Consider the following 21,850-nt stretch of genomic DNA (forward strand, 5'->3'; position numbering starts at 1 on the left):
TTGCCCATCGTGTCATTTGACATGGATTGAGGGTAAATACCAAGCTTTTTGCCTTTGAGTTGTTGTTTCCAAGCTGGTGGGGCTTGGCCAGCCTGAGAGCTCCCATTCCTGGTGCAACCAAGGGAGATCAGTTTAAAATGGGAGATGATATCAGGGGAAAAGTGAAAAGATGGGGGCAGAGGGCCTCCAGCACCTGCTGTCACCCATTTCAGGTGAAATGCTGGGAGCTGGCAGCACTGGCGGCTGCTTCCTCTCTCTGGCCCCGAGTTCCTTTCTAGCCACAGAGGGGAACATTGGCTTCATGTTGGGATGAAACAGCCTGGTGGCAGATCCAGCTCCAGGCAGGCCGACTCAATGAGACTTCAGGCTCAGTTCTGCTGCTTTGAACTGGAGAGATGGGCCTGGCCCCAAAACACGGAGCCAAACAGCCTCATGCTTTTCCAAGCTGCAGAGGAGCATGAGTGGTTTGTGGCTGGTCCCTCCTTTCTCTAACCAGGCATCTGCTTCCCACCCTCCACCCCGGGATGCTGGATGTGTGCATGCTGTCATCGATGGGACTGGCTCGTATTTCTGTGTCAGCATCTTCTACATCCACAGCTCCGTCCTGGCCTTAGCCCAGCCTGCTGACCCCCTGTGGGTACCAGGACCCGTGCCCTGGCCTGGCTATGGGGGGGCCCTGCTCTGTCTTCTTGTCTCATTTTACCCCAGCGCTTCTGTGGGAGCCTGAACTCACCCAGCTGTGACTCAGGGAAATGGGGAGTAAAAAGTATCCCCGTTTGGGGGAGAAAGAGCATTTCTCCCTGGTGCTGGGTCAGTCCTGCACTCCGGGGCTGGCTGGGCAGTCTGTCTTCCCTGGGCTGCAGGGGATGTGGAGGGGAATGTGAACTTTTCCTGCTTTCTGGGATTTGCAGCACTGTTTTGAGGGTGGCACCTGGGAAAAGAGGCTTTTTCGAATCTGGGCATCCCTGGCAGCCTGGGAATTCTCACTGGGATGGACCAGTGGCTGGCTGTGCCCAGCATCTCTCCTGCACTGCTGCGACAGGGTGATCCCCTCTCCTGCTGCTCCATGTCCCACCTCCGTGGCTCATCCATCAGCTCATCCATCAGCCTGCACCCCCCGCGCCTTTGCCTTGGGCTGTGACTTTTGACACAGGCAGGACACATTTAACAGTGTGCTCTGAACGCTTTGCAAGTGGCCACCGGTGGGTTTGGAGCCGTGGGGCTGTGTCACAGCTCCTGCTGGAGTGACACCAGGGCTGGCATGGCCATCCCAGCCGGACCCCTGTCCCTGTGGCAGCTGGCAGAAGATGAGAGTCACCAAAGGCTGGTGGCTCTGCGTGTGAGGGTGAAGGATCCCCACCGTGGCTGTGCAATCCAGTCATCTCATTTGTTCTCTTTGCATTTGTTTAGGTTTCATCAGAGTAAAACCCAGCACGTTTTTAACGCTGTTTTATCCACCAAGGTGTCTTTCTCCCTGCGGCAGTTGTAGATTTTCACAAAACCTTTGAAGGAAGTCTCAGGTAAAACCCAGAGCAGTGAAATCAGTGTGATGAAGTGTGGCAAAGTGCTTGGGCTGGATGTGCCTGTTGCTTTTGGTGGGGCAGCTTAGGAAAGCCCAGCACTGCACAGGCAAACCCTAAAGACGTTTTGAGGGAAAACCTTTATTTTTAATTTTTTCATTTAAAGGATGCGATTTGGCAAGAACCTGTCAGTTGGTCAGGTCTAACCTCCTACCTGGACACGTTTCTGGCTGCTGGGGGTGGAATTTGTGGCATTGCCACTCTGGCAGTGGGCTCCCATCCTGCTGGCACATCCACTTGCTGGGAGAGCCTTTTCCCAAATGAAGGCGTTGGGATATCTTCTGCGAGGGGTTCGCAGCTAATTGGTACAATCAATATTTGTTTTGCAAATGCAATTGGAGGGAAAGAGGGATCGAGAGCGCCAGAAATTCAATTGACCTGTAAGAACAGATACGGTGTAAAGGGAATCCTTCCCCTGCCAAGCAAATATTTAGAAAGGAGAAGCAATAAAATGAATAAGCAACAAAGTAATATCCTGCCTCCACGGCCGACGGAGGCTGCTGGGAAGGGCTGCTGCCCCTGATGCTGCGATAACCCTGAGCAGACGAGTGGCAGGAACCTGTTTCCTAGAGAAAGCATGTTTGCTTTTGCCATCTCATTCATCAAAAGCTCATCCTGCTGCCTTGACAGCACTGGGACCTGTCTCAGGTAGCCTGGCAAGCTGGGCACTGTCCCTGTACCCCTGCAGCATAAACCCAGTGGTGGCACAGGGGACAGGGATGTCCCTGCACCCTTGTCTCCTCTTGTAGGGGTCTCTGCTCTTTGCTGCCACGTCCCTGCTCAGCCTTCTCTGGTGATGAGAATACACTGGGAGGGATGTGGGTGCTGTGGGATGTGAGGGTTGTGTGGGAAAGAGCATCAATAGTTCTTGCCTGGAAGGACATTCCGGTGCCTCAGCGCTCCTTGGTGTGAAAATTCAAATGGTTAAGGGAAAAAAAAAAAAAAAAAAGAAAATACATGGTTTTTAAGATCAAAAAGCTCCAGAAAAACATTGTGGTGAGATGGCACGCAGCCAGGGCTTTGGCTGGATAGAGCAAAGCACCCGAGTCCCTCTTTGCCAGATGGCTCAGCATCCCTGGGCACAGCACTGCAGTGTGACTTGAACTTAGGCTCATGGCTGAATTTAAAAATCTCTGTGTAAAGCTAAGATTTTTCAGAAAAAAATACCTAATGTACACATGTATGTGTACATGTATATGTATACACACCTATGTATGTATAAAAATAAAATAAATAGAGCAAGTATAAAATAGAGCAAGTAGAACAAAGGAAAATACTTTTATGGGGGAGCTCTTAACCAGCTCCAATCCTGAGCATCTTTAGGCCACTTTGGAGCCTTTTGAGCATCTTCCCCCAGTGATGGATATTGACCCTTCTGATTGGTGTCAGGATCTGAGACGTCTTGTCATTTACTGGCATCAGTTAGAGCCTTTTCTGGAGGCTACTGGAATCACCTTGAAATGTGTTCACTACACAGAAATATAAAAGAGGTTTGGATTTGCATCGGTGGATTAATGAATTTTCAAGAGAACATTGGCTAAAAAGGTGAACTTCCTCAGGCTGAAGAGGAAAAAGCTCGAGAGAAGCTCAAGCAAATTTTGATTTCTTAATACTAAAATTTTCCTGAGGTTTTATCCCTCTTATTGGAAGACTGAGCCCCTCTAGGATGCTCTGTACCTCCCAGAAGCTGATGCTCAGGCCCATGAAGGGCAGAGCTCTGGTTTTCCACACGTGAGATGTCGTTTGGGAGCAGGTCTCTTGCAGGGATCGTGGAGGATGAGCTGCTAGACTGGCTCTGACTCTGCGTACGCAGACCACTGGTGGCATGAAATGTCCCCCATGTACCATCATCTGTTTTCTCATCCCTGTCTCAAGTGCCACGAGGCTGCAAAGCATACCCCAAACATTTGTTTCTCCCGAAACCCCATCCTGAGAGCACACACTAGGAGAGAGCAGCAACATGAGCTCAGCGGAGTGAGGAGGGGGCGGGGGGGAAAAAGATGGCTTAAATTTAATGTCTTTTCAGATGAGTATTTCCATTCATTCCAGAGCATATTCCTCTGGCATTTCCAGCACGCTTGTTTAGGCGAGTAGTTAACAAACTTCATGGAAACACATGTTATAGTGCTCTCTAGTGCACGGAGCTATGTATGAAGGATGATTCTTCTGAGATATCTCCATGTGAGTGCAGCTTTTGCTCCGGAGCAGCCCGTTAGCCACAGCAGCTGCTTCCCATTGTGGAGATGCTGCTGAGAGGAAAAAAAAAACAAAAAAAAAACCAAACCCTCAACCCCATCCCGACAACTTGACAACACACGCAGATGATATTTATGCAAAACCCTGCGTGAGGGTGAGGGAAATAAAAGATAAGGCGAGAAATAAGCGGGGCAGGAGAGCGCTATCTCCCTGCCGGCAGCGCCCGGTGCGCTCCCGCCGATCTCTGTTTGCCGAGCTGCTCCGAAGCAGCTGCTCCCTGTGTCCAAGTGAGTTTACTCTGTTTAGCTTTTATACAGCCGAGCGATTTTTATGGCCACCGGAGCGCCGGGAAGCTCCACAGGATATTGGCCGCCTCCTAATGAGAATTTGCCGCGTCGGCACGTCGGCGCAAACACCCCTGGTGAATGTTAAACGCCTGGGAAACGGCAGCTCCTGCAGCCCCATCCCTGGATGCTCCCAGAGTCCTTGGGGGGAACGTGGGGTTTCTGTTTAATAAAGGGAAAGGCAAGCCTTGATTGTAGCCTAGGAGACTCGAGAGCAGCCGAGGCTCCTGGCTGGACCCCGTGCACCCACACTGGCCTCAGTGGGGATGCTCCAGGAAAGCCGCACTAGGCCAGGGGAGCCCTGGGCAGTCAGGGATTTGGGGGGTCCTAAAGGTGAGGTTGGACTTTTGGGTCCAGGCAGGTGTTGAACTCAGTCCCCGGGATTTGTCTGATCCCTTTTTGAACCTGTTGGTGCAAAGTGGAGGTGAATTTGTGGCGTCACAAGGGAGTTGGGGCTGGAAAGGACTGGAAATCTTCTCAGTCCTTCTGCTTGGAGCAGGGCTCACTTGCATGTGGATCAGGTTGTTCAGGGGTGGAATCAGTAATGAATTGGCTGTGCCCTGTGCCCAAGGAATGATCTGTTTGATCTGAATGTTCTATCTTTCTTTTGTTGTTTGGTTGGGTTTTTTTTGTTTGTTTTTTTTTTTCCTTTTGTAACTCTCCGTTTAAAAATCTGAATGGAAAATAGAAAGGTTTAATTTTGGTTTGTGCCTGTATTAATTTTCCATCACAGGAGGTTTAAAAAAAATCAGAAACAAATATAATGACTTGCAAGAGGAGTACATTAATCTGGAGCAGAATGAAAATAACTCCTTCCCCCACGGTGGTACAGCACGTCAAAAAATCAGCGTGTGTGTAAAATCCCCAAGGGGGTAGGAAAGCCAGGCTGCAGGAGGTTTCAGCCAAGATATCTTTTTCTTGGAAAACAAACAAAAAAAAGAATAGTTTTCAAGATCTTCACATTTTTATCCACAAAATGTATGACATGAACAGCGATTCCTTCTCTCCTGGTTGTTCCTGCCCCGCTCACAAAGCCAGCCAAATCGGGGTGGTGGCGGCAGCAATGGCACATCCTCTTGCTCCTGGTGACTTTGCTTTTCCATCATTTGCCTCTCCATTAATCTCAGTACAAACAAAAGCTCTGAAGAGACAAGCTGAAAAGCTCCTGGGGGTACGTTTAAATCAGTCCTTTCTAATAATGTCTGTCGACCTCTCTGTGGAAGCACTGCTCCCCAAGGAAAGGACACGGAGCTGCGGCAGCGTGCTGAAATATGGTGGGGTGTAATTAATTCTGACCTCTGGCTCCCGCTCACTCACTCTCAATATTAAATTTGACTAGTGATATTGTGGTTTTTCAATTATCCTTGTTTTCTTGGGGGCATGGGGGAGATGAGGGGGGTCGCTACTCAAAATTCAGCTTGGTGGGAGATGCATCGCTTGGATGCAGGACTGCTGGGCTGAGGGCTGGATGGGATCAGTCCTTGGGTTGGCTTCACCGGGATGGCATTTGGGCCTGGACGTGGTATTGTGTGTGCCTCTCCCCCTCCTACCTGTGTCCCTCCTGCCTCTAAAACCTGGTGCTTCGTTGGTGCTGGGATGGGACCAAGTCCTTGTGTGATGCCACACACTGTTATTGAAGGTGGGGGGACACAAAAAGAACGAGTCTTCAGGGAAATGGGGAGGAAAATCAGCATTTTGGTCTTGGCCTTCTGGCCTTGCCCAGGAGACCACTTTCTGGCCACTCCTGCCATCAAGCAGAGGATTTTTATCAGGCTCCTGGAGGGGGGACACAGCCATCAGCTGCTGTAGGACCTTGTTGGTGAAAGTCTTATTAGTGTGTCCTTGATCAGAAACGGAGCAACACACAACAGCCTTGGAAGATGTGCACTTGCTCCACCTTTTACTTGGATACAGGGAAGGCTTGAGCGCTGCTGGTGTGTTTTGGCAGCGGCTGCTCACTGCGAAGGCTTCGTTTGTCTGTTTACTTAACCCCATCATTGTAGCAGTGCCCCTGCTGTGGTCTCTGGAGGGTCTGGGAGGTGTTAAGTGACCATTTTTGGACCCCATCCAGGAGTCAGGGGTGAAGGTGCCCTTTCCTGGGAAAGCTCGGATGGTTCCCATGTAGCAGAAGGAGGCTTGAACAGCCCAGCATCAGCCCCCTCTGCTCTGCTGCCCCCCTTTCCTCTCTGCCACCAGCTCCCCAGCGTGTCCCTCATCACTGGTGTCCTCTGCCGTGGGACCAGGCCCTGGGGGGACATGGGACCCGCTCAGGCACTTGCATCAGAGCAGGAGCTCCTTCAGGGATGCTCCTGCAGAGCACCCATGCATGTACCCCATAATTTAACCTCTTCAAAGCCTCTGGGTCCCTGGATGAGGCTGCCCCCTCCTCCACACCCAGTACTGGCTCTGCCTTTGAGAGCAAGCTGTGCCTGGCATCTTCTGCCATGATGGGCTCTCCGAGAATGCCTGGCACAGTGGGGTGCTGGATGGGGTAGAACCACTGGGTTAGGACCCTGAGAGAGCTGGGTTAGGTGAAGAAAGGCCAAAAATAGGACTCTCAGGCTTCTCCTCCTTTCGTTGCTCGGAGGAAGCACACAGCCACCAGCCAAGTGCTCAGGGGTGAATCTGCCAGAGGCCAAATCTTGCCTTTTTGGGCTCCCTGTTCCCTGTTGGCAGCAGCAGCTCAGCTGAACCCTGGGGAGAACTTGCACCCCAGGGCCATGGAGGTGAGCTCACATCAGCCCCTGGGGTGAAATAAGCCCACTTCAGCTCAGTTGCCATGTCCCCTCCAAGTGCTGGAAGATGCATTCAGGCAGCGGGAGTGAGAAGGGCTTGAGCTGGGGGCAGGGAGGAGAAGGGAAATTAAAGGAGAAAAAAAAAAAAGGAAAACGCCACTTGCTGCAGAGCGAGTGAATTCTCCAATAAACCTGAATCTGCTGAGAATACATTTTACAAACATGCAGCGAAGTTGGCTGCTTTTGTTTGGGCGTTTGTTAAGCATTAACTAAAGAATGCCATGGTCCAGCCTGCTCGGTGTGAAACCTAATTCTCCCCCTTTCTGGAGCCATGGCATGGAGTGCTCAATTTTTTTCTCTCTGTAGGACTGCAGCCTTCTGGTACTCCAGCCAAAAAACACTCATATTTTAGCAAGCTTAGCCCCGGCCCCGTTGCCAGGCAGTAAAGCGAACACTTGTCCGCCTCGGGGGGGAGGGAGCTGGGAGACGGGGAAGGGTCAGGAGAAGAGCCCCGGGGAAAACATCCCTTCTCTGTCCCACCAGAGAGCTCCCTGAGGGCTTGGGGTGCACAGGGAGGGAAGTGAGGGCGACTGCAGGCATTTTCCTCCATCAGTTTGGGAGCCTGGAGACATGGTGTGGGTTTGGAGGTGCTCATTGGTGTGGAGCTGCCCTCTGGATTGTGCTTCCCATCCCCAGGATGTGCCATCCTGCTCTCCACAGCGCTGAGATGGACTCAGCTCTTTCCAAGTCACTCCCAAGGTGTCAGCACCCCTCCTGCCAGGGCCAAGGATCCACAGCGTGCCCCATGGCTGCAGCTGGGAGATACCCTCACTGTCACCATCCCCCTTCCTGCTTGGCCACGGTCCATGCCCTCTGCCTCCTCCTTTGGCTCCGTGAGGACCGGAGCAGGGACAGGGTGACGTGAGCCCAGCAGCAGCAGGGCAGCGGCTCATTCCCAAGCCACGGGTGCAGGGTTGACAGCAAGTGGCATTTTTCCACTGCCAGCCTCTCGAGGACCCGGTGCTGATGTCCCTCCTTCCAGCAAGTGGCAGTGGGTGAGAAGATGACCAAGACAACTCAATCCAGTGTCCTCACTCCCTGTGGCTCATTGCTGGCCTCACCGCCAGCCTTCTCCCACACCCCTTGGGTTGTGCGTGGCCCTTGGCTCTTCCCCACGCCAGGATCGTGGCCTTGGTGGGATTCATCACCTGGCCATGGCTCTGAGTGGCCGGGCTGGAGCTCCCAGTACCTCCTGACGGGTTGGTCAGGACCCTCTCCGGCTTCTCCTGAGCCGTGATCACAGCGTGGGGTGAGTCGGGCAGGTCTCTGCACAGGTGTGTTGGAAAACCCCACATCCCTGCGGATGGTGCCAATGCAGGGTCACCAACGCTGACCCTGCCCCTGTCACCACATCCCTGGTGCAGGCAGGGAGGGAAGCAGAGCTGCCTCACCTTCCCTGCCGCCCCAAGCCAAGGCTCGGCGCGGCGATTGAGATTTGTCCGTCACGATTTAATATCGGCGTCCCCGTCCCGGGAGGCTCCGCGGGGCCGCGTTTGTATGCGAGGCACGCAGACAGACAGCAGCCTGGAAGCGCCCGTCAATCACGGCCCCTTTCAGCCCGTCACCTCCACAGAAAGGGGGAAAGAGGCGCTGGTGGCTCTGCTGGGAAACGGGGCTGCCCACGCTGCACCCCGGCCATCGGGAGGGGACACGGGATGCAGCATCCCAGAGGTGGCTTTGGCCGTGTGTCGGTATTTGTAGGTTTTGGTGATGCTGTGTGGCTGGGAAACCCCAAAGGAGGGGTCTGGGATGCTTTGTTGGGAAAGAGGAATGGCATGGAGAAGAGGGGCTGCATCCTGGGGGATTATGCCTAATGCCGCCAGAAATGTTGCGCTTTTGGAAATGCCCAAATATTTTGTTTCAAAACAGGATTGAGAATGTGTTGCTAGATGAATACAATATAATACAAGATTTTCTTGAAAGCCACCAGCAGTCCCTTTTGGCTTCAAAACTGTAGGTTTTCATTTCAAAAGAGACCTAAACTTCAAAAATAAAAAAAAAAAAAAAAAAAAGCAAATTAATCAAAACAAGAATAGGAATATTTTTAAGATCAGACACAAAAGGCTAGATGTGTGGTGATAAAAATTGCTCACACCACTATCTTTTTGTTCCAGTTCCTCCTAAGTTGAGCGTGTTAGTTTTATTTACAAATACTCACTGTCAGTGCTTCAGTGAGGTGTTTACTGAGCTGCTGGTGGCAGCCTGGTTCTCCACCAAGCATCCCAATCTCCCTGTCTGGTGCTCTGGCCAGCTTCCCACCTGGCTAAACAAACCCAGTGCTGCCAGTCAGGCCTGACTTAACTTTGGAACCACAGGTTATGAAGGGGGAAAAAGCCCTACTGAGAACTAAAGCATCCCTAAAATGCCATAAGTGAAGCAGGAGAGAGCAGGGCATGGAGCTGAAGGTCCTGGAGGTGGAGGAAAACCTCTCTGGATCCAGGCTGGTGTGTCTCACTCCAGCCTGGCTAAATGTTAAAATAATGGCTAAAATTAAAGGCTAAAATGTTAAATTAATTGCTAGAGTCTGGGTCTCAAGGGTACAGCCTGATCTCAAGGGAGTTGAGACACCAACAAGACCCTTTGCTCTCTCTTCATTACTACCTCTGCCAGATCGTGCTTTTTTTGCCTGTGACCTTTTAGTGCCTGAGGTCTCAGTTTATTGTCTGTTTATAAGGAGCTCTTTTTGGTTTCATACTGTGGAAGAGGTTTTATGGGGATTTCTCTGCAGCTCACATTGCCCAGGGATGGGGGAGTCCTGCCCTGGGCAGTGAAAGACACCTGGACTGAACGGCATCCCTCAGTGGGAGCTGCTTTGGAAATAAAGTCGTTTATTCAGCGACCTAGGAATGGCTTTAATTGTCTGATATCAGGCAGCCATTTACCTAAATCTCACACCTTCCTGCTGTGCAGCACGCTTTGGGCTTGGAAACATCCACTTTTGGGGTGGTGCTGCTGTGCCTGGTTGGCAAAGGTTTGTGGCTCTCTAATAAGTGCCTGGGAAACAAATTTTGGGCACATTTATTCCTGGAGATTAGATGGCAGTAACGTAATATCTTATCAATATTTTATTACCGAGAGCAGTTGGTAATCCCAACAGGTAGGGCTTAAACATCATTTAAACAGGATGAGAATGTGTTGCCAGACGAATACAAATAGCCTCCACTTTGACATAAAAGAGACATAATTAAAGATGAAGCAACTACAGAAATATTAACACAAGCCAGTGTATGTTTGAGCTGGAACAAGAGAAAAATGGCCCTTTGGAAGGGATGCTTTCAAGGGAATGCACGTCCCTCTCTTCCCAGGGCAGTCATTAGGATGTTGGAAATATATCTTAGGGACAGGCAGTTGTAGGTAAACTCGGGGAATTAAAGCCGAATGTAGAAAAAGAAAAGCTACTCATGGCAATTATGAACTCGCTAACCTTTACATTTTATTTGATGATTTCCCACTTTCTGTGGTGATGATTGTGTTTTGTAAAAGCTTTATAACACCCCTTTCCTATTTCTTTGGGAATGCCACGTTTTGCTGAATGTGCCCGGATTTGGCTGGCATGGGGAGAGTGTTGCACCAGACCCTTGTGCTTGCCAGCACTGTTTGGGGAAAAGCTGGCAGGGAGAAGGCACTGTTTCAAACAATCCCCATTTTCTGATGGTTTTCCCATGAGGGTTTTGCATATATCTGGTCCTCTGCTTGTCAGAACGGGGCTGATTCAGCACATTTCCTATGTGGGGTTTTTTAATGGTAAAAAAAAAAAAAAAAGAAGGGGTTGAAAGCTCGGAGGTAACCTCTGCAGGATGTGTGCTGACTTTTGACTTCTCTTTCTGGGCCAAAGTCACCAAGACAGGGGAATAATAACGTCCAGTTCCCACAGATATTTCGGACAAGACTGGGTAAACAGTGGGTTTTTTTCTATGTGATGTCCAAGCCAAGAACTCAAATATCTGGGTGTGGCAAAGATGTCCTGGTTTGATACCTTCGAACATCTCTGTTGGTCATCCCATTTGCTGAAAATATCTGGCCCTAAGGTTAATTCCAGGTGCCTCCAAGTCCTCTGAAGCCAACGCTGATGCTGCCACCTTTGCTCTTCTCCCCTCAGTTTCCCCCAGCTGTAAATCACTGATCGTTCCCAGTAAGGACATTTAAACTGGGAGAAAGGAAAGCTCTGTTCCAACCTAAAGTGTTACTGCTGTTGTTATTATTATTTGCTTTTAAGTCTAGAGCCAGAGTCTTGAAACCTGGGAATGGTTTAATTAGGGATGCCTCAAACGCTGTCACATCAATGTCAAGGAACAAGCTGAGCTTTTCCTTTTCCTTTTGACATGTCGAGTCTTCAGTCTGGCACTGGCCTTAACTCCAGATTTGCTGTCTTGGAGATTTTTATGATATTGTAGACATTCCTGATGTGTTTCTGATTTTTATGATATTTTTATTATATGATCTTAATTACGAAATTCCTGATTTTTATGATATAGTAGACATTCCTGTGTGTCCATTCCTGTGCAAGTGGGGATGACGTGACCCAGGCCAGAGCCCAGAGGGTGATTTGTGAGTGAGGGAGGGTGGGGATACTTTCTGCAGGTGCTTGTGGAGAGGCACAGATGAGCTCCCTGACCCCACTGCTGTCTCCCAACATCTCCTTGGGTCTAGGCATGAGCTGGAGGGAGGTGACAAGTTGAGTTGGAGTTGATAGAACCCGTGTGGAACTGGTGCTGTCTTGTGGTGGTGGAACCTGGGCTGTTGGGTTTGTTTTCACCTGGAGCATCTGGGTGTCGGGTTCTTCATCACTCGACCACATTCATGGTAAGCACCTGGTGAGCCCCAAAACTGCTAAAGTTGGCCTGAAAGCAGCATCCCCCCCACTGGCACCGGATGATGGCGCAGCACTGAGAGCACGTCCCCCGTCACCGCTGTCCCCAGCCCCTCCGTGCACCAAGGGGGTGACACAGCGCCGCTGTGCTGATCTCCCCGCCGTGGCTGCCCCATCCCTTGTCCCAGCACGCGCGGGGTGTCACGGCGGGCTGTCCTCTCGCTTGTCCCGCAGGCTGTTCGCGGTGAAATGCACGGGCTGCCTGGAGGCCATCGCGCCCAGCGAGCTGGTGATGCGCGCCCAGAAGAGCGTCTACCACCTGCACTGCTTCTGCTGCTGCGTCTGCGAGCGGCGCCTGCAGAAGGGCGACGAGTTCGTGCTGAAGGAGGGGCAGCTCCTCTGTAAGGGCGACTACGAGAAGGAGCGGGAGCTGCTGAGCTTGGTGAGCCCGGCTCTGTCGGATTCTGGTAAGGGGCCGCCCGCGCCCGGCGTCTCCCTGGCTGGTCCCGCTCTGAGGCCCCTGAGGGGTCTGGAGGTGAGGTTTGGGCTCGCTGTCCTGAGCTTCTGCCCTTTGGTCTGAGGGGATAAGCTCTGTGAGATCCTCCAGCCACCTCGGTGGTGAGGGCTTGAGCAGCGAGCTCAGCAGTGGGGGGCTGCAGGGCTGGAGGACGCTCTGTGGACCATCCCAGCTCATAAGGCTCATTTTTGTAGGGGTTTGTGCTCCTGGCCTGTGCGGAGCACCAGCGCGCCACCCAAGGGCTGTGCAGCTTCCCCAGATGTGGGAGGAAGAGCTGGCCACCGACTACCTCGGGCTAAACCTTTGTACCTCCCCTGTGCCTCAGTGTCCCTGCCTGGGGCTCTGGAAAGACTGAGAACAAGAAGTGAGCTGCTTCTGCTGTAGTCACCCCTTTTAATAACAAGGGGAAACTGAGGCACGGAGCTGAAACATGAGCTGGCAGCAGGGAGTCCGCAAACCTTGTGTCCCCAACAGCTTCCAAGGCAGCTGATGGCCAGAACCAGCCTGCTGACCCGTCATGGGGACACTGTGGGGACACTGTAGAGCCGAAGGGGGCTGCAGGAGAGGTGGCACTGTGTCTGGAAGTGGGCAGGGGGCCAGCATCCTGCTCCAGCCAGGGTGTCACCACCGGGTTAGGTTGACCAGAGCATCAGACCAGCATTAAAATATGTATCTGCAGTCAATGCAAATTAAACCCGAATGTTTCCCAGGAAGACAAATTTAGTAAGAAAGCCCAGCGCTGGGGACTGGGAGGGTGGAAATGATCTGATGATCTGCTATCCAAAATCCTCAGGATAACACCAACCCCACAGAGCCCTGCTCCTCATCAGTCTCTTAGTTCCCCTTAAAATCCCTCACTGAGGAAAAGTCTGCTTTGTGGAGAGAAAGGATTTACCTTTGAAATTCTCTGCTCTGGAAAAGACTGCCAGCAGCTGTGAGGGTGGCCAAGTGGGGCTGTCTTTTCCCTGCTGGAGCAAGGCACTGGATTTAAAAAAAGTAGAAATCAAGATTAGGAGTGTGTTGTTAAAGTGTGAGGCATGGACATGACAAATCCTGGTGCTCTCTGTCACTGGAGTGTTGTAACTGGGAGAAGATTTGTGAAGGGATGGGGATGGTTTTCATAGATACAGAGCAAAAATTGCCCAAAGCCTGTATTTCTCTTTAGTATTGAGCTCCTCTGCAGTGAAAACCCGTCTGTCTTGCAGCACTGCCTGCATGGGTTCTGTGTGAGCTCTGCAACCCTGCTTGCTTAGGACAAAAAAGTCCTCCTTGCAATTGACAGTGGTGATGTTTAAAAATCAGAGTGAGTCCATGGGAGGAGGTGGCTGGGGGGAGCTGGTGAGTGATGGTCCAGCACTGGAGGAGCTGGAGAGGCAGGAGTGCAGGAGGATCCAGCCCACTGGCACTGGCTCTTCCCTTATCCCTGGGAAAGTCCTTAACTGATTGAAGAATTACTGTTTTTTCCTCTGGGATATACAAACCCTTTTCGGTTAAAATAGGAACCAATGAAGAGATGTCACGCAGAAGAGAAAGCAAATCAGCCACAATGGTTTGGGCTTGTTCCTAGTGGGGGAAAAGGGCATTTGGGGAAAGGCTGGGGAGCTTTTCCTCCCCAGTGACTCATCAGCCTGTGGTCCAGCCCCACTGCCAGCAGCTCCGGCCAAACCAAGAGCCTCAGCTTAGCAAAAACCTCCAGGGGAAAAACTTATTTTGGTGGAAACTCCAGCTGAGACCTGAGGGATGTGAAGGGCCAGTGTGGGAGTCAAAAGGGCAAGGCAACCCCTTGGCTGATCAGAAACCTAACCCAAAGCCCCTGACATGGCCTGGCAGCCTCTGACTGGGGGGTCCTGGCCCTTGCCATCTCCCCACAGACCCCATAGCTTGTCCCCACCACCATCCCTGTCTGCTTTTGGTGGCTACCAGCTTTGTCTTGGGACATTGCATGGCTCTGGGGACAACGACACAGCAGAGACCAGCCCAGGTACGCATCCCCTGGGGATGCTCAGTGTGTGGTGGCTTCTCCTCCCCCCAGACCCCAGTGCCGTGCCAGGAGATGCAGAGTGGTGTCCCCTCTCCGGCACCCCTCCCCTGTGGATGCCCTTCACCAGCAGCATGTGATGAGCTCCTCCAGCCTCTTCCCTGTCCCCCCCTGGCTGCTTTGAAGCCCCCCAGCCTCCCTCCCTCCCTCCCCCCGGCCGCCGCACACCAAGGGCCACTTTATGAGAAAGCGCAGATAAAAAGCGAGCCATATGTTGTCTGTAATCTCCCAAACCCTCGCTTCAATTACTGCCTCCCCCGAGCCTCCGCCGCCCAGCCTAAGTAAACAAGCCCCTCTGAAAGAGGACCCTGCTTTCCAATTAAAAACGTCCTAACGTTTCTCCTCTCCCTAAATCCTCCTGAGCGAGGAATGTCCTGGCCCCGGCGGCGGGATGTGGGCTCGGCAGGTCGGAGCGAGGGCACGGCGCACAATATCCATCGCCCCGGCCCCATCCCAGGTGACGTCAGGGGCAGCCCCAGACACTCATTAATTTCTCCCCCTCCTCAGTGGGGAAAGGCTTGAAAGGGAGAGTTAATTAAAAGTAATACCCCGCCAAATCCGGCTTCACTTTTCCTTCTTTCCCTTTGACACTGGGAGGGATTTGGGGAGCAGGTGTTGGCGGGGGGAGGGCTTGGAGAGGCTGCTCTGGGAGGGTTTTTCCCCTTGGAGTGGGTTTTAAGCATCATGGACCTGATGGAGCCCATGAGCCTGTGGCTCTGCCCTGCTGGGCTCTGCCCCTCCTGGACTGGAGGGGAGTGGGCTGCTGACCTCATGCTTGGGTGCAGATGGCTTCAGGCACCAGTTGACATTCCTTCTCCCACGATTTGTAAAAATCTCTTATCTTTCCATCCAAATGAAACACCTTCAGCATTCAGGAAAGCCAGCAGCTTGGCGGAGCAGGGACCTGGCACTGGGAAGGAGGCAGCAGCAGCAGCAGGAGCCACTGCTCAGCCCCATCAGCCATCAGAGGCTCCACAGCTTGGGCCTCCCCTCGCTGGGGTTCCCGCTCCAGTGTGGCATCCCTCGGGCTGGGACATGCAAGGAAACATCAATTTGTCCTTCCTGTTGGTGTGGGAATGTCATGGGTGTGCTATGAGTAAGAAGGGAGCTGGAGCAGCAGCAAGGCTCTGGTTCCCAAGGCCAGACCCAGCTCCCGGCTGTTTGAGGACTGCCAACATGAAGAGCTGTCCCTGCCCGTTATCAGGGAAGGTCTCTGTATTGGCTGGAACCCAGGAGAGAGCCCACTGGTGCGGGGAGGAGAGGTAGCTGGTGCCTGAGAGCATTCTTGCTGCTCCTCTGGGATCTTTGCCTCTCCTCGCCCTGGAGATCTGCTCCCATCTTTCCTCATTCCCACCTGGGCTGCCCTTGGATTGAAACTTTCCTGGTGTGTGTGATCCATGATTAGTTCTTGCCATGGGGTTTGACCTGGCCCGTTTTCCCCATGTATTACCCTGAGCCAGGCTCACACTCCCTGGTACATCCCCATGTCCCAGAGCGTTGGCAGCCCTGGGATGGACTTGGGCCAAGCACAGCCTTGCAGAGCCCGCATCCGTATCCAACCAGCACCTGAGCTCCATTATCCAGTCCCAGATGAACAGTGAAGGAGCTTTCTGGAAAAGGCTGTAAGTGATTTATAGCTAGCCAGGGGGAAGATGCTGTCAAACCTGCATCACAGCCCTTCCCACACAGGCTGAGCAAGCAAGGTCATCAGCAGGGGAGGTGCACTAAATGAGGAGAGCTGGGAAGAGGCACTGTCCACTTTCCCGGAGCAGTTCCTGCCCAAAGTGGTGGAGAGCAGCAGGGAGATACACCCCAGTGCCTGGGAATGCAGTGGGGCAGCACATCTCCGTGAGTAGCTGAGGGGTGAAGGCTGAAAGACCCTGGGTTTCTGTCCAGGGAGATTTAAAACTCCACAGAAAGAAGGAAATAACAGGCAGAAAGGTGCCCCTTATATGTGTGAATAAAAGTCTGTGCTCTGAAGGGAGTTGTCCTCCATGGTAGAGCAGATCAGGAGGTGTTTGTGAGGGATTCTTGGCTAAAACGTTGTCCTCTCTGAGCATCCCTGCTCACCCATCACCCTGACCTCTGCCAGCCTGGTCTGCCTGGGCAGAGGGACCCAATCTCTGTCTCCACCTGGGCTGGGGATCAGCCCCAGGGGCACAGCAGCCTTTGACAGCTGCTGCCCCCTCACCTGGATGTGACCTGTGTGTCTCTGTCCAGATGTGTCCCCAGCTGTGGCCTGGCTGGAAATTCCTGTGAAGCAGGCAGAGATCTGGCTCTGGTGGAGGGAAAATCAGCTGTCCCAGGGTTTCACATTGCAGCTGCTCAGACTGCTGGGGAAAAGAAGAACCCAAAAGCACATCTGCTGGCTGAGCAGTCACACACTTCAAGTGGCAGTAGCTCTCCCCCACTCTCTGAGCTGCCATGGGGCAACCAGTCCCAAACCTCAGCTTCTCACACATACTCAGAACAAAATCCTCACCAACACCAGCTTGTTTTAAATCTCTCAGATAATTTTGACCATGCTGGAGACAGTGTGTGCCGCCTGTTTTCTGTAAAGGACCTGCTTTTTTTTCATCCTTAGGCAAAAGTGATGATGAGGACAGCATCTGCAAGCTGGGCCAGGCCTCGGGGAAGGGCGCTGAGGACGGGAAGGATCACAAACGGCCCAAGAGGCCACGGACCATCCTGACCACACAGCAGCGGAGGGCGTTCAAGGCGTCGTTTGAGGTCTCCTCCAAGCCCTGCAGGAAGGTATGGGGAGAAAGGCCCATGCCCAGCACTTGGGGATGTCCTGGGTGCTGAGCACGGCCTTGCCCCAGCTGATCTGACCCTTCCTAAAGTCCCCTTCCTAAAGCTGAGTGGGCTGGGAGACGCCGCTGTCGCTCTTCTCTCCCAGGTGCGGGAGACGCTGGCGGCAGAGACAGGGCTGAGTGTCCGTGTGGTGCAGGTCTGGTTCCAGAACCAGCGAGCAAAGGTGGGTACAAGGGCTGCCAGCACCCATTGCTGGGGCTCCCTCCCTCCTGGCTTTGGCCAGGGGATGGTTTCCTTCTGTTTTTTTCCCTTTCCTCTCTCCCAGATGAAGAAGCTCGCCAGGAGGCAGCAGCAGCAGCAGCAGGACCAGCAGAACACGCAGCGCCTGAGCTCAGGTACCCCCCTCACAATTTGGGTTTCCTCATCTCCTAGCGCTCTCCACGCTTCGCAGCGGAGCTCAGCCACCCAAAAAAGCAGCAGCCTGGCTGCGGCGATGCCTTGATCTTATCTCGATCTTCTCTTGCAGCCCAGACAAACGGCGGCGGCGGTGGCGGCACGGGGCTGGAGGGGATGCTGAACCCCTACACCACCCTGCCCCCGCCCCAGCAGCTGCTGGGCATGGAGCAGAGTGTCTACGGCTCCGACCCTTTCCGGCAAGGGCTCACCCCGCCCCAGATGCCCGGAGACCACATGCACCCCTACGGTAGGGCTCTGCGGATGCTCTCTTTTCCGTCAAAGAGATGCTGGGCTGTGGTGGGGTCCCCTCACCCCTAAATACCTTGTGCTACTGATGCCTTGTAGGGCTTAACAAAAAAAAAAAAAAAAGGCCAGACAAAATTAAAAGAATAAAACAGATATTTACTGAAGGGCCTTCAGGCTTCAGGTACATGAAGAGCAGACGAAGGCTCCCCAAGGGGCTACACCAAAAATGGACAATGGTCATGAGTATTTCAGACAATTATGAGTTTGATCCATTTACATATTAGGGGTTAATCCTCCAATTACAGCTTGAGGTAATGAAGTCAGATACCCCCAGTTTGCTCCCCCCCATTTCACTTTTTGTTCATGCTTTTCAGGGCCTGAGGCAGTAGGGTGACCTTGAGTTTCAGGCCCAGAGGGATTGTTTTGTCTGACCAAAATGTGAAGACAGTAGCTAACACTCTGTATGGAGTTCAGAGTTACACACTAAAGCAGTACAGAATCTGAAAAACACAGAGCTAAAATCCTAAGGCATGACTACAAAAGCTGGGGGCACCAGGCACTGTGGAGGCTCTGAACCCCTCCTGTCCCTTCCTTGCTTCCCAAGGTGCCGAGCCCCTCTTCCACGACCTGGACAGCGACGATACCTCACTGAGCAACCTGGGGGACTGCTTCCTTGGCACAGCAGATGCAGGGCCACTCCAGGCACGAGTGGGAAACCCCATCGACCACCTGTACTCCATGCAGAACTCCTACTTCACCTCCTGAGCCCAGCGTGGTCCCCCCAGGAGGGGTCGCAGAGCTCCCGGGGTTTGGAGGGAGGGGAGCAGCTCTTCTGGGATGCCGTCAAATAGTGTTGTAGCTTGGGATTCCCAAGGAGCGAGTTAAGTTATGGGTTGCATAGTTTCATGTTTCTCTTAGGAGCCTAGGATTAGGGACAGGAGTGGTTTTTGCAGCTGGCTGGTGGATTTTCAAATTTCAAACGGGGACACGAATTTCTCGTTTCAGCAGGGGGAGGGGGATTCTCCTGTAGGAGCATCCCAGCGCTGTATCCCACCTTTAGAAAGAGCAAACTGCTGATCTTCATGGGGAAAGCCTGCAGCATCAGCTGGGCTTCGAAATCTGAAAAGCTGACAACGCTCTGCGGAAACACGAGGGGAAAATATCGCTGCAGGGTTTGGGTTTTTCCCCTCTGTTCCCTCAACCAGTTTGAGTGCCCGCTGCCTAAACGTAGGGACTTTTAAGATAGATGTTCCCACGCGAATATAGAAAGCTAGAAACCCTTAGCATTGTCCCTGTCCCCGAGGACGGGGGCTGTGTGTGTGGATGTGTGTGTGTGTGGGCACGCACGTGTGTGCGTGCAGAGCCGTGTGGCTGGGAGTGTTGCACTGCACGGCCACACCTGCCAGATTGTATCAACAAAAAGTTTATTTCTAAGTCTATCAGAAATTTACTGTACAGCAAAAGTAACTTTATTTTCAGTGTGAACCATATTTAAGGAAATACTCAATGCACTTAAGTTATAAGAGGAAATAATTTTACTTTTTATAAACGTTATGTTTAGGTTGCAAAAGCCCAGTGGCAGGGAAGGAACATCAGTTCATTTCAGGCAACAGGTTTGGGTTTCGGGGTTGGTTATTTTCGGTGTTCTCAGGTTGCCCCACTGGTTTCGAGGTGCAGTAGAAACACAGAGCAGAGCTGGGTCCAGAAACCTGCTTTTTGCCAGCAGATTGATGGGGGCAGCGTGGAGGCCAGGTCCTGTCCCCACTGCTGGACATATCCAGGAGGTCAGTGTGGGGTGGACGTGCTGGAGCTGGTGGACATCCCAGCCCATTTGGGTTCAGCCATGCTTCTCCACATCACCTTCTCCTTCCCCAGCAGGTCCCAGCCTGCCTCCACCAGCGACCCCATCCCATATCCTCCAATCTGGGTGCTAGGCCGGTGTGAGCTGCTGTCCTGGCACTGGGAAACGCTGCAGCCCAATTCCCCACCCCTCAGGGGAAGCAGAAAGGAGGGACAGCCCTGCCTTTCCCACCCTGTGCTCGGCTTCATCCCTGCCAGACCTGTGGGAACCTGGGGGAAGTTCTCCTTGGGGTCGAGCCTCCAGGTGGCCCTCACCTCATCCCCACTCTCGTTTTCATGCGTTGTGTCCTTTTGTGCTGCTGTTCACAAATGATGTAAGCGACAACCCGAAAAGACGTGCAAGTGACTGTGAGGCTCAGAACACTGGCTCGTCGCCGCCGTCCGGTCTGACACTGAATGAATGTAGCAGGGTCTGGAGATGGCTGACCCGGCGGGAGATGCTGACAGCACTGTCAGAAATCACGCACCGAGATGAAATTAAAAAGACAAAAAAAAAAAATTCTCTGTTAAAGAAAAAAAAAGAAAACAAAAGTAGCCTGGTGTTTTCTTGCGTGGTTGTGTTCTCTTGAGTGGGAGAGGGAAGGGTTTGAGGCATCTCCAAAAGAAACAAGGTCTTGGGTAGGGTGTACTGAGAAGTTTTTGCTTAATGGGTTTTCGATATCAGAGATTCACAGAATCATAGACCCCATCACGGTGTGGGTTGGAAGGGACTTTAAAGACCATCCAGTTCCAGCCCCCTGCCATGGGCAGGGACACCTTACACCATCCCAGGTTGCTGCAAGCCCCATCCAACCTGGCCTTGAACACTTCCAGGACTGGGGCATCCGCAGCTTCTCTGGGCAACCTGTGCCAGGGCCTCATCATGTTCTGTGGTCTGGGACTAAACCGGCCCTTGGAGTGTCCGCTGTGGCCAGCAGACAGAGATTGCTGGGTGTGGAAGGCGAGACAGCTGTCTCTGGCTCCCACCCAAGGTGGCAGAGAGGGGCTTGCTGGGCGTCTTCAACCTCTCACCTGGAGTAGCACTTCATGAACCCCAGCCCTCCACGTTAGGACCATGAGCAACTCCATGTTAGGATTGCCTTAAAGGTATGGGTGGGTGTTTCCCAAAGGGAATTGCTCTTACCACAGCTCCCAGACACAGAGAGGTTCCACAAATATGCCAGCAAATGGGGATCCACAGCTCATTTTCTGAGTTGAGTTGTTCAAGACAAGGTGTGCTCCTTCCTGCCCGTCATCAGTTCTTGCTCTGCAGCTCCTGTGCTAGAAAATGTTTTCTAAGTCCGACTTGCAAAAAAAAAAATCTAAAATGGTGTGACTGTAAGAAGAAAACTTGTCATTTTTATTTCCCAAGTTGTGAAATAAAAAGCCCAAGAACAGCCTGGGTGCCTGGGTTGGTTTGGGGTTTTGCTCTGTCTCAAGACAGCAGCAGGGGAAAGGGCTGGACTTGTCTTGTGGTGGACAGTTTGGGGAAATTACAGCTTGAGGTTTCTCTAACACCAGGCTTGGTGGTCTTGGAGAAATACTTGGCTGGTGCTATGTGGAAAAGAGGGCAGATCTGGATTAGAGGGGGTGTGGAAGAGCTGCTGTGGCCCATGAAACCAGCATGATTTGTAGGATCAGCTCTAGGCAATGGCTGGGTTAACACCACCCAGGCTTGCAACATAAAAATAGGTTTCCCTTAATGGTTATTAAAACTGCCTCCAAAATTCCTCTCACTTGGATACTTCTTAAAACATAATGTTTAAATTTCTGGGGGTTTATTATTAATGTTTTAAAGATAAAAGGTTTGTCTCCCTCACCTACAGCTATTTTCTGTTTGAAAAATGCTCAGGTACATCAGTCTGGTTTTTCATCAGCCCAACTGCCAATTTACACTTGCTAAATTGCTTCCCCCAAATAAAAACCCCCATGTCATACAGACTGGTTGCCTTCTTTTAAAATCTTGCAAAAATGTAATGACAACCTATAATAACAGTCTCTTGATACAAATGTTGGTATATGTATAAAATTGTTATAAAGAGCATGTAATTTTGGGAAAGGATCAAAATTATGGATGAGGGCAGGTTTTTGTCGAGTAAAATCAGGAGAATTCATGGTTTTAAACCTGTTCTTCTGCCAGTTGGCCCAGTGCTTGACACAGGCCGAACATGAGCCCAGTTTGCAATCTTGCCATGGAGTAGCAGATGTGGGTCCTCCTGTCATCTGGATTTCATATCCTCTTGCTCCTTATTTCAGGGTGTGGATGGATCCTGCC

General features: G+C 52.1%; 1 protein-coding gene across 1 annotated transcript in view; it reads left to right on the forward strand.

Moving 5' to 3' along the window:
* The window catches only part of LMX1A (LIM homeobox transcription factor 1 alpha), a 42,704-nt gene extending 22,931 nt beyond the window's left edge, over positions 1 to 19,773 (forward strand). The window contains exons 3-8 of the mRNA XM_068199348.1: positions 11,960 to 12,192; positions 16,865 to 17,034; positions 17,180 to 17,257; positions 17,360 to 17,429; positions 17,561 to 17,737; positions 18,341 to 19,773. Of these exons, the coding sequence (XP_068055449.1) occupies positions 11,960 to 12,192; positions 16,865 to 17,034; positions 17,180 to 17,257; positions 17,360 to 17,429; positions 17,561 to 17,737; positions 18,341 to 18,501 (889 nt within the window). The 3' untranslated portion in view covers positions 18,502 to 19,773. The remainder of the gene's footprint in view (positions 1 to 11,959; positions 12,193 to 16,864; positions 17,035 to 17,179; positions 17,258 to 17,359; positions 17,430 to 17,560; positions 17,738 to 18,340) is intronic.
* Positions 19,774 to 21,850: the final 2,077 nt, after the last annotated feature.

The sequence above is a fragment of the Anomalospiza imberbis genome, chromosome 9 (genome assembly GCF_031753505.1).
Source record: "Anomalospiza imberbis isolate Cuckoo-Finch-1a 21T00152 chromosome 9, ASM3175350v1, whole genome shotgun sequence".
Taxonomy (NCBI): domain Eukaryota; kingdom Metazoa; phylum Chordata; class Aves; order Passeriformes; family Viduidae; genus Anomalospiza; species Anomalospiza imberbis.